A 17362-nucleotide genomic window follows, 5' to 3' on the forward strand; every position below is an offset into this window, starting at 1 on the left:
TACAAAAATGTCTACGTGCGCCACTGCGAGGCGTGCGGCCAAAATGTGAGCGCAGGAGTACGGACGTGCTGCCTTCGAAATACAGCGAGACAGACGAAACATTTGGGGAAGAAGAGCTCGGGATTTGAGTGTGAGCCCACAAATACACAAAGGCCTGCTGTCAAGCCAGAAAGAAGGATTGAGGCTAGGATTACGCAACAACCATCTGACCAAAGTTTTGAAGAAATGTATGTCTTAAAGTTCTGACAAGTGCCCTGCACATGAAAGAAATCAAAATCATTGCTTACAGTGTGTGTTGGACTCCAGGTGATCAACACAGGTGACTATCCTGTGAGCAGCTTATCTACGAAATTGCCCGTCGTGCAGGATTTATGCCATTTAAATTTTTTTTAACACAAACAAATCCAAAACACAAATACAAAATGAAAACACTTGCAAGGAGCGGTTGGCCACAAGTCACATCCAGAGATTCACAAATAGACAAACCGCTCAAATAGACTCCACTCACACTCGCAGCTGACAATGAGGCACTCTAAAGTGGCCCCCAGTCCACACACTAGCAGTCCAGTCAGAATGATTTTTCTACAGGCAAAAAATGTATAAAAAATTCAACCTCCATGCTCTTCTGTGTTTCTCTGCACGTCTTGGCTGACAACAAGTTGCTCTAAGCTTCACACAGGAAGGTTAGAATTCGTATTGGACCACTTGTCCAAGGTTACTTAAAATGACTTGCGTAAACATAAAAAATAATGCAGTTACAATGCCATTAAAACTGTTAGTCAATACAGGACAAGGACAATGACTGTGCACTAAATTACTGTTAGTGACGCTGCCTAATAAGGATTCTATTAAATACACAGTTAAGAGTGTGATTAGAAATCGAATTACACACGCACACACATATTGAATTGTAGCTATTCTATGATGCTCTCTCTCTCTCTCTCTCTCTCTCTCTCTCTCTCTCTCTTTCTCTGTTGTATGTTACTGGCCTGAGATGGTATCCATATCTAACAAGATTATATTGTAATGCTCCATGCTATAAAAAAAAACAAAAAAAAAAACAATACACTCTATGACATCTTATAGACTTTATCCTGAGGAATAGGATTTAGCGTGTGAGGAAAAATGTTTAACCTTTTACACATTATGGCACCAGTCGTGTGTGTGTGTGTTTTGTCATTTGAAGCACTAAAAGCTGTGAGTAACTCTTCGCTTCATACAAAAGCACTGGAAGCTACAGTATGACATTTGTGGTCCTCCTTCACACACATAGATTCATAATTCATTGCACTTAAGAAGAACATGCTGGATGTATCATTCATGAGTGCTGAAAGAAAACATTCTCCAATGTAAAAAAAATAAATAAAATAAGAAAAAATAAGTGGTGTTACTATAGCAACAGCATCCGCAGTGTCATTAACCATATGTGTTACCATACATCTCACTGCAATAATATATGTGTCTAGTGAAGATTTGGACATAATGCACTGAAAAAAAAGCATAAATGCCACATTTTTCTTAATGCTGCCATTTTTCATGAACCTAAACATCTAAAAGTTTTTCTGCATAAACAAATGATTTATTACTCTCCTATATTGTATATTGTATAAAATAATCCATTCATCTCACAGGTCTGGTATATCAAGATTGCTGTTACAATTGACTATAATTGCAGCGAAAATGTCCTTTAGTTTTTCTTTTCTTTTTTTTTGTCAATATCATACATGAGCTTTCGGTGTTCATTATAGATATATTTAATTTGGCATTTCCTTGCAAAAGAAGGAAAAGCCGACATTTGAGAACTGTAGTTGACTTTACTTTAGTACACAATACACAGTGACTTACAGTAGTAGCAAAACGACCGCCACCTGCGATGGATAAAAACAAGTGGATTTTACTGCATAATTTATATTCCACAAACACAATATTAATCAGAATAACATGTTTACATTAGTGAGATTTATTGTACTTTAAGTTATTTATTTTTTTGCTTTGTGTTGCGAACCAAAATTTGAGTTAGCAACATTAATATAATTAAGCTTCTGCTCGAGTGAAATAAAGCAATAATAGAGCTATTTGGAGAGCTGGACTCGCTGATGCAATTTGAGGCACACGCATACAAAACGAGAACACTGAACTAAGCAGTCAATCGGACTCATTCCTGCTCCTGTTGCCGCTCACTAGGCCACACCCCTTAAAGGCACAAGGAGGAAAAAGTTGTCTGGCTCACAATGAGAAGGGGAGTGGACGTGTAACTTCTCCTGCACTGATGACTTAAAAATAAAAATCCAGACAGTACCGCTGATTGAAAGTTTTGAAACAGTGACTTTTTAAAAAGGCAGTAAACCTTGAAAGCAGCAGCCGCCTCATGCCTATTATTCCTCCACTAAAATATAAGAAAGCACCAAAAACAACGGGTGAGGGGGGGCAGCACCATACGATTAGCAGCAAAGTGTGCGATTACATAAGTAAGCTTACAGTCCAACCTCAGTGGCTTTGCTCCTTGCAGCTCTCTCCAAACGCAGCATCACGATGCCTCCTGGGTAATCCTTTTCAAAAAGGTGCTGGAGCAATAAGCAATGTATTATGTATAAGTATAGTATAGATAGGAATATTATTTTTGCTGCTATTCCTGGCAAGCCAGCAGGTAGTCCAGTGTTAACTGGCAGTGTTGGCTGATTAAAGGCCACAACAAAGCACAGAGCCTCTTTGCCACTCAGCGCCACACAAACACACACACCCAGCTTACTGTATTGTATGCCCCCACCCACCCCCTTCTCCCCACACCCCTCCAAAAACACACACATTCTGCTCCACTCTCTAAACTAATTCCACCCACCCGAGTGGCCACAATGGTAGTGTTGTGTTGTTGTTGTGTCCTTTCAATCAGGCCAGTTCGGACGCAGGCTCATTTGGCCAAAGAGACGTCAACAAATGAAATATGAACGAGGTGATTATAAAGTGTGCAACATTCGGTCGGATGATGTGATGATGAAAGGTGGAATTGATATGGTGGCCCTCTTTCGCAGGGCAGTTCTACCACACTAATAAAAAAATAATAATAATAATTTATAATTGTAATTGTAACAAATTAACATAATAATAATGGTATTTACAACTTATATCCATTGATTTATCCATTTTTTTGGAAGCACTTATCCTCATGAGGGCATGCTGGAGCCTTTCACAGCTGTCTTCAATATTTAGTGATTAATACAATGCTAAAACAATTTATAAAATATTTATCATGTATAGTATTTTATAGTAGAGATGGGCGAGTACGATACTTATCATTATTGGGCCAATACCCGATACCAGTAATCACAGTGGCGGCCAGTTTTACAATCAGGAATTAGAAATGAAAAATGAGAAGAATAGAAAGTTGCCATTAATTTCAGGCAATTCTCAAGAAAGATGCCATATTGGCATTTGGAAGTCTTCTTTTAAAATGACTGTATTTGTCGTAATTTTTGTGGGAAATTTTATGCATGAAAAGTAACATTTATATATGGATTCATGATGAATGTATTTTGTTTCAATTTGATTTAAGTTTGTAATACTATTTGTATAGGTGTAAATGTCATAATAATGTAAAACGCAAAACACATGAGTTTAGTCCGTAGACTGAACTAAATGTGTTATTTAGATGGTTAGATAATAACAAACTAAGTAAAACAATAATAACAATACAATACAACTACTGTCCTATCATTAAATATGACAACAGTTGTTTGAATGCATCAGAATGCAGGCAGCACGGACGAGGAGAATGCATGTTGTCATCACAATCAACAGAAAGGAGAATGCTGAATCAGGATTGGTCAGGTGCTTTCACAAATACACACCCACAAATACACACACACGCGCGCACACACACACACGGCATGTATCCAACATATCGCATGAGTAATTTGAAGTACGTAATCATAAACCTTCAAACAACTGTTGCTTAACACACACGGAGGAGCATCACATGCAACAAAAGATAATAATTAAACAGCACAATGTTACTCAAAAGCATGCAGCTCCTTGTCTTTGCTCTGTGGTAACAACATCCAGTAGAGCTCAGCACTGTCCAGTACGTTGTGGCACAATGTGGTACTACGACTCTTAATTTGGACTTGCCTGTAAGTATATATATATTAATAAAAAAACTTGAAAAATGATTGCTTAAAATATATCGGGAGTTTAGATCTTTTTTTTTTTTTTATATAAACAATGTTTTTATTTAAATCGTTTTTAAAATTGTACAGTGTCCTTGAGTGTCTTGAAAGGCACATCTAAATATAACACATTATTATTATTATTATTATAAAAACAATTCAAACGCCATATTCCATAACAATGTTTTCTCATTCAAACATGGTTTTACGATTGTATTTGTTTAACTACTATTAACTAATAATGCCATATAAGAGTCCAATAAAAGTATGTTAAAGGTAAGTTAGACTATGTAAGGGCTTTCTGATTTATTTCTTCTTCTTTTTTTTACCCTGAAACATTTTTTAGTTTCTGTAATGCGTGAAAAGTGAAAAAAAAAAACATTTTGAACCACTATAATGACATACATATCCCTGTAGATGGCGACGGACTGCTTTGGATCAGTCAGCACACCTTTTGAGTTAAAGAAAAAGATTAAGGTGTGAACTTCAGCTTGTCATGTCGATTGCGAGAAAGAGAAATCCCAACAAGTTTAAAGTCAGACAAGCTTAGACACCTTACACTTCAACAGAGTACGTATCTAAGGTATAAACAGGGCATGTGTCATCATGGAGTGAATGGCAAACACCATGTAAAAAAAAAAAGCCGCTTAAGTTCAACTTAATACACGCAGTGGGTCAGTATTGCTCACGCCGTGCTTCTAAGTTGCATACGTAAGCAACAGTGACACGGGGTTTGAACCTGCGCCACCGCTGTTTCACCGGCTTGGAAGTTGAGCGCGCTTACTGCTGCGCTAAAACTGTGGCTGCTATCTCAGCATCGAGCACATTCTTTGTAAGGCTCCGAGGAGTGAGGTTTTATACGAGATGGCATCCTCTGCATATTTTGACATGTATCTTTTGGGTCAGAAACTGGTGCTTTTGGTGAACCCAATACATGTTCTCCTACTGATTACTAAAGAACAGATATTGCCAGAACAGATATTGCCAATATCCCAAAATAAATGAACCACATTATGTTAACGGCAGATTTTTATCTGTGGAAGAGAGGTTGCGTGATTAATACTTTCATTTTTGCTGCACCAGCAAAGAAGAAGAACGAGAACAACATTAGGTGCAGTGCAGCAGATGCAACACAATGGCTGGAAAATCTATGATCCACTATATTTGGACCTGTACTACAAAGGGGGCTGCTGGCGTCACGCGGAGAACACAAGAGGACGGACGACAAAAACTGCCGGCTGAAAGAGGAGCGATGTGTGTCGTCTATGTATTCAGACTGATGATTATTAGAACTCCATTGTGCTTTGTGTGCGCCTGTGGCATCCCATTCCGCGGCCATCTATTCAAACTTCCTGACCCAGAATGATCAAGTCTCATGCGAGAGGGCCGATGCGCCCAGAGCTTTATGACGTGAATTGTGTGAGACCGAGTTAGGCAACAAGACGAAGGACATTCAAGGCCAAACATCAAGTCCTATAGCGGCTCACTGATGGAAGGACGGGCGGACGGATGAGGGATGATGGATCAGTGGATTGACGCACGCTTGGCTGAACATAACAGGGGGGCCTTAGTATATGACGGTACCACCGGATCGAGATTACGAAACGCGCAGGAAACTACAAGTTAAAGGATACAAGAAGGCAAACTTGGCCATATTTACCGTTTTAGATTTATTGCCTAGTGATGTGTTTTTTATACGAACTCATACTGCAAGTACAGTATATATTGTATTAATACTGTATTACAATTATAATTGTTATATTAAAACACATTTTAATACATATTGCAAAAAAATCCAAAAAGAGGTTGCCAAACTGAGTAAGTGGGGGTCCACTGCATTCTTTATCCACTGCAAAGAACGATTCACATTATTACAGCCGATTGGGGAGTAACTTTGTGACTGTCTCCATGTATATCCGCCTTCTTTTCCTTTTGGCTATTCCCTTCAGGGGTCGCCACTAGTGATGGCAAAATGAAGCTTCATGAAGCACTTGCGATACTTTTTGACTCCTCAAGATGGCACTCATGATTCAAAGATGCAATGCAAATGTAATCCATTTTCATTGCACTTGCCTTTATCTTTAAACCAAGAGCACCATCTAGAGGAGTCAAAAAGTATCGCAAATGCTTCATGAAGCTTCATTTTGCCATCACTCGTCGCCACAGCAAATCAGTTGCCTCCATCTAACCCTGCATCCTCTGCTCTCACACCAACTACCTTCATGACCTCCACTTCCATCCCTATCCTTTATTACCCTAACCTGTTGCACGTCCTTCCCATCTCTGTCACTTTGCCTTGCCAACCTGTATAGATCAGTCTCTCCCTCCTTACTATCCAAGCTAGCACACAAGTCATTGTAAGACCCTTGTTTGGCCTTTGCCACTCCTACTTTCACCTTACGCTGCATTTCCCTGTACTCCTGTCTACTTTCTTCAGTCTTCTCAGTGTCCCACTTCTTCTTAGCTAACCTCTTTCTCTGGATCCACTTCTGCACCTCCTCCTTGCACTACCAAGTCTCCTTGTCTCCTTTGCTTGCAGATGACACACCAAGGACTGCCCTACCTGTCTCCCTGATCACATTTGCTGTAGTTGTCCAGTCATCTGGAAGCACCTCCTGACCATCCAGAGCCTGTCTCAACTCCTTCTTGAAAGTCATACAACACTCTTCCTTTTTCAGCTTCCACCATTCCGTCCTCTGCTCTTCCTTTGCCGTCTTTGTCTTCCTCACCACCATAGTCATCCTACACACTATCTTACTCTGCTGTCTGGCTACACTCTCACCTACTACTACTTTGCAGTCGCTGATCTTCTTCAGATGACACCGTCTACACAAGATGTAGTCTACCTGTGTACTTCTACCTCCACTCTTGTAGGTCACCCTATGTTCCTGCCTCTTCTGGAAGAAAGTATTCACGACAGCCTTTTCCATTCTTTTTGCAAAGTCAACCATCGTCTGTCCTGGATACCAAACTTGCCCATCACCTCCTCATCATCTCTGTTTCCTGCACCAACATATCCATTGAAGTCTGCACCAATGACAACTCTCTCACGCTTAGGCATCCTCTGCATCAATTCATCAAGGTCCAACCAAAAGTTATCCTTCTCCTCTAGCTCACATCCTACCTGTGGCACATATCCACTAAGAAGATTGATCATCACACCTTTGATTCCTAGCTTCAGGGCCATCACTCTATCTGACACTCTTTTTACCTCCAGGACGTTCCTAACAAACTCCTCCTTCATGATAACTCCTACTCCATTTCTCTTCCTATCTACACCATGATAGAACAACTGGAACCCTGCTCCTAAACTTCTAGCTTTGCTCCCTTTCCACCGGGTCTCCTGAACACACAGTATGTCCACCTTCAACAGCACCAATGGCGTTCGTTGTTAACCTGGGCCTTGACCGATCCGGTATGGAAGTCATATATATATATAGAGTGTCGTTTAACTTATTAAATAAAAACATTTTACAATGTGTGTGTTGTTTTTGAGAGGCTGTTATGAACTAATGGCATTTCCTTTATTATTTCCATTCTTTGCAATTGGGAAAGGTGATCTTAAGATGCAACTTCTTTGGGTCTCCAACGTGGTTACAAGCTTTAAAAATGTATTTAATGTGGTTTATTGTGTTTAAAGCATGTGCGAGGGGTATTTACCATTTTAAAACTAACCATTTTATCTCAATATTGCAGATTTACACCAATCGCAGGTGGTCCCTGCAACATATCCCCAATAATGGCCGTTCACTGTAATAGTATGTTGTAACCCAACACTCGTTTCAAAGGGACGACAATAAATTTCGATTGCCCGTGGTCAATGGGCGTCATTTTCAGCTAGACTGGTATCAGACTTAAAAATAAATGAATAAATAAATAAAGAATTTACTTTGTGGATGTGGCTGGGGTGTATCATTAAGCACCCGAGGCCTTATTTTCCATATGGCCTGATTCCAGAGCATAGTGAACAAACAATCAATTTCCTCTTTCTACTCTCACACACTCACATACACACACCCACAAACAACTTCCCCCAACTGAAGTGACATGTTGAAACAGGATTTAAGCCCTTGTGGTGCCATGTTAGGTTCAAAGTTAAGTGTAGTAGGTAAATACCGCAAACAAAACAAGCTAATCTTGTGCTCTTGAAATGAACCTACAAAAGTATTGATTCTTTTTAATGGATGCCTTGATGTTTGCTTGTATTTATAGCTGGGGTGGGGAAGCTAGGGCCCATGGTCCATATGGGGGCCATAAAATAATTTCATCTGTTCCACTTGGCTCTGGTACGACCCCCTGAAAGGTGTCAAAATCCTTAAAAAAAAACGACGACTTTGTTTGAGTTTTATGTCTTGCTTCTATGCCACTAAGGGTGGGCATGGATATTTTGTAACAATCTGGCGGAGCTGTTTGTTAGTTTTTTCTTTGAGGGGGTGACATCTAGGACAGGGGTGGCCAAGTCCGGTCCTCGAGAGCCACTATCCAGCCTGTTTTCCATGTCTCTCTCCTTCAGCGTAGCTGAATCTAATGATCAGCTCATCAGCAAGAAGCCTGATAACGAACCTGATCATGAATCAGGTGTTAATGGAGAGAAAAATGGAAAACAGGCTGAATAGTGGCTCTTGAGGACCGAACTTGGCCACCCTTGATCTAGGACATTTCTGATTTTGACTCAGTTGGGTGAATTCCTTAGTAGAATTTTATTAAAGTATGCCCTCAAAATATCAGCTTAAATGGCCAATTTCCGGTTCCATTTCGGGAATGGGTACTTTTTCAGGCATCCTGTTATGAGACATTTCACAGTCAATCGCTCAAATTTGTGTTGGGGACCGCTAAAAATGTGCTTAGAAAACGTTGAGTTTCAGGTCAATAAGGTGATGAATTCATTAATTCACTGACATATTGCATAACATATACAGTATAGTTATCGTACAAAAATTATCATTTCTTTTAATGGGGAAAATCGGTTTGCTATACACTAGCCGTCAACATGTAGGCACAATTTAGGCACATAATTTCCAAAGAATCAACCAGTTTTTGCCCCCAAATTTTTTGTTTCAGTTCAGTGGGCATTGAGCTGCTCCTTCTGATAACACAGAAATATGGATGTACTGTACATTTTAATCAATAAATTAGCAATTTTTTAGCATATTAAACTAGCGATTGAACGTATTGTTTGGGTGGTATTGTATTGATGTGAGTGTGTAATGGTACAAATTGAACAAAGTGGTGTCCGCGAACTCCCCCAAGATGGCTTTTTTTTTTTCTTCCTGAAAAGTTGTCAGTTTGACAATACCAGGAATCCGTCGGAGAGCAATATGTTACTTAAAGCAGTAGTCCTCCAACATTTGATACAAATGCCACCTACAAAAAATACTTTCATGAACACTAAAATAGAAACACGCCTAGGTTTTCATCAAAAACTAGGTAAATAATATATTCCTAAAAATAATAATACATTTTATTATAGGCCATTGTAACATTATGCAGTTTGAAATTCAACCCAAACTACTTCAATAATGATGCAATTTTTATTTAAATAAAAATGATACTAAACTTCAACTGGGAGTGACAGCAAACAGCACCAAGCCTCTTTTTGAAGAATTTACTTTTTGCCAAAGTGCTGCTAGTTGTAAAGTGAGTTGAGTTGCATTCACTGCCACCATGCACTGGATCAAAAGTAACCCAATTATGGATCAAAAATGGACCGATCCACTTTATGACCCAATTTTTTGACCCAAGTAAAGGATCGGACCAATATTTATGAGTTGTTTTACACTAAAAGACCCATTTTTTTGACTCAAAGTTGTTTCAAATTGACCTAAGTAGAGAATTGGTCCATTTTTGACCCATAGTTGGGTTATTTTTGACCCAACTGTTTTTAGAGTGTACAGCGGTCGCATCGCAAAGTTTTGCTTGCAGGCCAAAGTAAAACAATTGTCCGAATGACGGCTTGTATTTTAACAAAGTCAGACTATTGGGCAGTGAAGCGAGTCAAGTCAGCAATTCAGCGCCTTCTTTGACCCAAACGAATCAACGGCCGGAATTTCACACACTCAAGCCAACAGTTGTGACAACGTTTGGACCCCCTGAGTGACCCTCCTTCGCCAACATGCCTGCGCACAAACAAGCGGCGCCTCTCCGCACTTGTTATTAACAGGAGAGACAAATTCAGAGCGATCCACGGCCGTGGTTTGGGAAATGAACCGGTAGAGGTGCATTAGCATTCTGGCAGGCTTTCAGACAAGACTGCACCAACTCCTCGCACAGCCAACATGCAGCAGAGCATTACAACAGAAGGAAAGCCAAGACGAGAGAGAGAGAGGGAGAGAGGGGGCGAGCGAGAGAGCAGCTTGACAGGTAGCAGGGACGCTTGGAGAGTTTCTGCAAATAACCACTGACAGAAAGTGTATGAAAAGTCAGCATGCAGAGTGGAGATTAAAAAGACGGACGATTGGGCTACCTTACTATTGACTTTGGCCTTCCTGGCATCTTTGGTTTTCCTTTCCCTTTTCTCGCTCGCTCGTCTTCGGCCCAGAGCAGAACCCATTTCACACGCGGACACGCTCAGCGCCACACACGCAACCCCGTAGGTCATCTGCGCTCCCCGAGCCTGAACGCCGTCCACATGTCCGCCGCGTCCTCCCGATCCTGCCACGGACCTGTTCCCCTCTCGCTCCCCGCTCTCTCACTGGGCTTGTCAAAGTAGCACATGGACATTCACATGGTCTCACTCACACGCACACACCAACACACACATGCAAACACGCACTCACCCCGGCATGAACGCATGCGCCGCACAGGCGGGGAGATGGTGAGGGGGGAAATGTGCAGGATGCTGGAGAGATGTGAGAGAGAGAGGGAGGCAAAGTGGGACAAGAGGGAGGGGATGCGTGAGACATAGTGGTACCTCCAACTCAAAATTCCTTAGGTGACCCTCACCCAACCCAAATTCCGTTTGCTGGAGTTTCAAAACAAATTCACACACTGAGATGAACCAAATTTGGACACAAAGCTGCAATTAGCCACAGATGGGTCCTCACACCCCCTTTTCATGGCAAATCCTCCAAGTGATCATCAAACAAGATGGCGTATATAAGCAAAGAAGGTTCCTAATTTAGAGTTGTACATTTGTCAATGACTCCCAACAACTGTGTAGGGAAATTACCCAAAACCCACCAAATAAGTAAAAAAAAAAAAAAAACATTCACATACTGTATCTTTGTTCGTATTTATGCCACAGCGTTACCAATTTAAATGATTGAAAATACCATGAATCCATTCTACCCCCCACCACCCAAAAAAACATGTTTTTTTATTTATTTATTTACATAAACCAACATAATGTGAAGAAATTGAACAGTTTTTCAAGTTCCATTTCAACGGACATTATGCTGCTGCTCCTTCTGGCGTGCCTGCCGTGGCCATCTGGGTTTTAGCATCATTCAGACGTACAGATACAAAGAGTTTTGCAACTAACTCAGTAAGCTGCAGTTATATTGTTTTTCACAGAGTGTAATATGCCTAGAGAGAGAATTGTTATATTATCAGTCTGCAAACTTGTTCCACCATTTTGTGTTTAAATAGCCATTGCTTGAAGCAACTCTGATGCTATTCATTAGCTTGTCTATGGAATTTCTCATTTTGTGTTAGGATGGACTCGTCAAAGTATGACCTCTAGAATTCGCTCAAAGTGGCTTCTGAAAGCTACAACGCCCAAATTCCTGCTTAATTGTAGATCCTTCACACTTTGACATATGTCCTGTTATGATATGTCCACCAAATTTGAATGAACTAGTGTCAAGGGATAATTTTTTTTCCAGCGGGTTCTACCGAGTGAGTTATTGTAGGTTCTGGACTAAAAAAAAATTTCACCAGATTCGGGGTGAAAAGAGTCCTCCAGAAATTCTCAATTTTGAAATTGTTCCTGGCAGCGTGTGATGGCGTGCTGGTTGACTTGACTCATCTTTCTGATTGGAAGTCAGCTAATAGGTGCCCAGTTTTATCTTAAATTGCCATGATGTCATAACAAGCTGTTGTCACCAACATCAACAAAACATCATCAAGTCATGTTCAATCGCTAATCTATTATGTGCCTGTACATAGTTTATATTGTGCCTGTTCCCAAAGTTAGCGGCTAGTGGCCATTAGCTAGTCACTAAGCAAGTGCCCCATATAGGCTGGCAGGTCCGACGAACCTCTTTTCAAAGGCAGTTTAATAGGCGAAAATGACTCTACACACTTTAGATACTGCTAGCCTGACAATTTATCATTTTATCTGAATAATTAATTTCTCAATGGAATTTTCAGTTGGACATCTGAATACTAAAATATTCGATAGCTGCAGCCCGAACCAAGATACATCGATTTGCATAACACTGCCATTAGGCGTAATCCTTGAACCTCCCGAGCCCCAAATCATAATTTTTGCTTAACCATTAACATTGTGTCATCAAAGAGAAAAATAAACTTTTAACGCTTTTTTCCCCTCATGTACGGCCATACACTAACAACTGTTGTGCGTTTTGTGAAGGGGGACCAAGGCTTATGTGTGAATTGTGAGCCATTGTAATGCTGCGTTTTCACATTTCCCATACACAATATAGTGTATATGACGCACAGCATTCACTCTGTTATATTGCAGGAATTCCCATTTAGAAACACAAAGAGCCACTTACAACATTCAAACATGTGGGAGGAACAGCGCGAGTGAAATATGAGGATATTCAATTAGAATATTGCCTTTTGTGCACTCACGAGAACTCGGCACGGCTTCTGTGTTTGTTTACACTGTGATTCCGCTAATTATTACAAGCAGTGGATATAATATTAGCACAATGTGTAGTGAGGGCCGGGCTGAGGCGGTGTCATGACCACGTTGCCAAATAGTGCGTTACTAAAGAGCTCTCTCTCTCTATGTTATACTGTATGTGCCACCCACTTACATAGCGGACTTTTATGCAAGCTTGGCATATAAACAGATTGTGCATTTGTGCTGTGAAAATATTCTATGCAATTGTCCTGCTGGATAATCAGGACAACAGGAAGGGTGAGGATGGTGGGGGTGTGGGGGTTGAAGAAAAATCCTATTAATTATGACCTCATTTTGAACTTTGGCCCGCGGGGAATTAACTCCATGATGGCAAAGTAGGCTAAATGCTCGGACGGTGAATGGCCACAACGCCGGTTGCTTTCTCGGCCGCACTGGATGGCCGGCGGGCATACCACCAATTGATTATGATACGATTGCTCGGTAATAATAAAACTCTTTTATGACACACTCCAAAAGATTGTTCGACACACACATTTGATCTTTTTACAGCTTTTTCTTCAATAGCATTCTCTATTACTTCACATTGTGTGTGAGCATAATCTTTTGGAGAATTCTACATTATCGTTCGGGCTGTAACTCTGTAAGTCGAAATATGGTCACTTTATTATTTTTTCACAAATCAATACTATTGGTCTGTCTCATTATCTTTACTCATTAGCAGCCATTTTAAAAGATTGAAAATAGCCTTGGACACTTGAACTTCCTGAGAAGTGTCAACTACTCAAACAAAACATTCTGAGGGAGCCTTGCAGCATGACATCACCTCAAGATTAAAAGTCTGAATGCTTTTTAAATAACAAGGAATGACAATTATTAGATACATTTTAATTGCTGTAATGTTCCGTTACAGAAGGAACTTGTCAGCCACAAAAGTAAGTGTGAGCAAATTCATTTCTGGCTATCAAACTGCTTAGTCAGCTCGTCGTTTCATTTATCGCGTCACTCATGAGAGTTTGAGAAGGTGACGCAAAACCACAGTTGTTTGCTTTTGTGACATATTAAAGTTGTTTTGTGCTGTACGGGGGGCAGCGCATGCATAGACTTTAGTGTGCACAGCTGGTAGCAATCAGAGGAAGGAATCAGGCTCAATTATAAGCATAGCGATAAACTGCAACTAGAGTGTGACATTTAACACCCAAGACTCATTGCCCCTGGCCCTTTGTGTCGAAAGAAATTGTCACTCTCTCTCTCTGCCACTGGTTTTGACATCATCACATAACTAATTATCTCAATCAGCTCAGTGATTCGAATGAGAATAAACGCAAGCAAAACACTTCTGTTTGATAGAAGCTCCAAATCAGGGCACTTTATAGCAATGCACAATGTTTACATCTGTACAAAGTGTATGGAGGCCTGCAAAATATGTATGTAAGTGTACACACACACACACACACACACACACACACACACATTAGAGGGGGGAGTGAGTCTAGGCGGAAGATGGTCCAGTGCACCGCTGAAGCGCAACATCTTTCTGGTCTGTTTATTCACAAGTCCACACAATGCTGCCACGCAGCAAAAAGCCGCAGCTCTCGCCAGAAAGCTCACGCGGTCACGCCTCACGCGTTTGTAACTTCCGAGCTGCCAACACGTAAGGTCAGCTTTGAATGCGCACCTTTTTCTACACGGCCCATTCATTCTGTAGTTCCTAGACAAACGCACATTATCCGTGATGGATCACGCAATAATCGGCCCATCACTGAACCCAACTTTCAAGGAAAGCATTTAAATAATATACCGTACTTAGCGAAACATCCCGCCCGCTGCCACGCGAATGGAATTGGCCTGAAGCGCTGATCTCTTTCCATTAGGGAATAAAAGTGCTACTTTTCCTGCTGTTTTTAAAAGTAAGTTTGTGTTCATGAGGGTGAACTTTAAATGAAATGTGTGGATGTGTCACAACTTGTGTCGTCACTAATTACACAAACGTGCTAAAAGAGACATATTGTGCTTTTTTTCTCCAGGTGACTAAAAAACTTATTGCAAAGCAGGGTTCCATATAGTGCATTCCCTTTTAAAGCATTTTGACTCATCTTTCAAGACCTACAGAATCTTATGTTCTATCGCTGAACCTACCAAAAGAAGGAGTAAAAAATATATACTGTATTATTGTTTCTACCTCTCGCCGTAATCAACAGTGCAATAGGTTAGTTTTACCAAAAACACTGGTTTCTGGCCAAAAAAGTGGAGAAAATGAGCAGGAAAGAAACATGTCAAGCAGAACAGTGACTTTGACGTGACGACCTTATAACAACAAAACATAAAAACAAGAACAAGACTGACAAAGGGCAAAATAATCACTTATTTACAAATGTGCAACTACTTGTATGAAGAACACCGTGAGTGACACGGACAAGGCATGACTGGAAATGAACGACATGAACTGCGACATCTTTCCTCACGATTGCAAGTGTGTCCAACTGTTGAAGAATATACTTGACACATATATAAGTCTGTGCCAGTACAGTTGGATTCCATTTGCCAAAATATACTAAACATACACGGCAGAAAATTAGTTAAAAAGTTTCCTGCATTCTAATGAACTCATAATTGTCTGGAGTTTAATCCGTCCACTAGTTGTCCCCACTGAGCTGTCCTGCCTTGACTTCTGCTCCTTTCTTGCTCGCAAAATAAATAATAATTTGACTAAAATGGTCTCGCCTGCTGTGTCTGTTCATAAACATTGAAACGATTCTTTGTAAGGAGGGTCCGTCTGCCTGATGTCAAGATAATGGAGAACACTGCTTAACTCATTCAATTTTCACTGAAGCAACCCCCTTCGCTCCCAGCTGTTTTGCTGGATTTTGACAGATTTTGCAAGGCCCACAGAATATTGTATTCTATTGCTATAAAAACATGGAACCTACCAAAAGAAAGATTAGATTATCTTCTTTCATCAGGAAAAAAAGTATATTTCTACCTGTTTCTGTTTTGCAGTAGTTAGCATTAGAATATAGCTAAGTTTCATCATTATTCACAAATCTGTTGGGGAAATTAGCATTTTTTTCAACATGGCCCTGGTTGATCTATTTTGCTCTGCTGCCATCTGCTGGCACTTTTTGTAATAACTACCATTTCTACAACCCTTCTCTGCAGTTAAGAGGCTGCATCAAAGCCTTCCGTTTGCTCTAGTATGAACATAAACATAAAAAAGCATATAAATATGTCTTTGGGACACTTAAAACATTTAAAATAAAACCTATTCATACGTTTTTAGGAGCAAATGAGTTAAGTACAAATGAATGAACTCAGTGGCATGCTGAGCTTTAACTGAAAAATAAAATTTAAAGCTTGAACTGAATACACATTGCACAATCCAATTTGCATAATGGCCATAGTACATACAGTAAGTATTAAAACAAATTAATTAATTAATTAATTAAAAAAATCTTCAGATCAGAATCCGGCAACTTCGAAATATGGATGAAAATCTGATATGAATTGTGACATCTGCTAACAAAAAATTGTCCGAGAGGGGAAATAAAAATGGGCAGTTGAGATAATGAAGTTGCACTTGTAACTGGAGAAGTGTTCAGAATATGCCATCCACATTCAAATTCATATTAAAGGAGGGTCTGTACACACCTACCACCATTTAAAATGCCTCTAACACCAACCCCAAATCAAGATCAGGTGTTTTAGTAGATTTTTCTTTAAATGATTATATTTTTCTTCAAGCAGAATCCTCACGGTTTTTGTGCTAACAGTGACTGATAGAACTGTTCATAATTCCTTCGATCTTTTCTTAGGGCCCAGTTCCAGATGAAGAAAAGCAAGATGCCACCACCACCATGCTTCACTCTTAATTATGGTGATCATTGGGTAATAAGCAATGATGTGTTTGCGCAGAAAGACACTTAAAATCTCCCCAATATATTTCGGAAAATATGTTATGGCCCCATAAAAATTCATAACTGGCCACTAATTGGAAGATGGTGTAAAAAATAATAAATGTTGCACGCCAAATAAACAACATTAGTTCTTTCAGAACCTTAGTTGTCTGCTGAAGTTTGATTCCACAGCTTGTCTCTCATGTGACACCATCCATGACAGCAGTCCACCATATGGAATTAGCAACAACACAAAAAGCCAACGACAAAGAGTGATCGGGGAGTATTTAGTGCTTGACAAAGTCTGCAGTTGCTTTGGTGTCTTTAGGGCTGACAGTATTCAGTGCCTGCCACTTGCAGCATTTTTTCACATGCAAACACAACACAAGCAGGACGCAATGGCTCCAACATCATCTGCTGCATTCACAGCAGTGGGCTCCTACCTTTGTGTGGAGCTTAGACAGCTGCTTCTCATCCAGGTAAGACTGAGTGTAGACGCGTCTTTTGTAGCGGAACTGAAACACAAACAGAGGCGA

General features: G+C 40.3%; 1 protein-coding gene across 8 annotated transcripts in view; it reads right to left on the minus strand.

Annotated features, from left to right (window-relative positions):
* The window catches only part of shank3a (SH3 and multiple ankyrin repeat domains 3a), a 167960-nt gene that overhangs the window by 100939 nt on the left and 49659 nt on the right, over positions 1-17362 (minus strand). For 7 of the 8 annotated variants that reach the window (XR_015094695.1, XM_086074696.1, XM_086074694.1 and 4 more), the window contains one exon: positions 17270-17341. Coding sequence is in view for 7 of the 8 variants with exons in the window: in XM_086074696.1 (XP_085930822.1) it covers positions 17270-17341 (72 nt within the window). In the remaining variant the exon portion in view is untranslated. Of the gene's footprint in view, positions 1-10626; positions 10890-17269; positions 17342-17362 lie in introns of those variants that run through there. The other variant, XM_086074697.1, reaches the window with a different exon arrangement.

Source organism: Leptonotus elevatus, chromosome 4, assembly GCF_054856555.1.
Source record: "Leptonotus elevatus isolate MCC_2025b chromosome 4, RoL_Lele_1.0, whole genome shotgun sequence".
Taxonomy (NCBI): domain Eukaryota; kingdom Metazoa; phylum Chordata; class Actinopteri; order Syngnathiformes; family Syngnathidae; genus Leptonotus; species Leptonotus elevatus.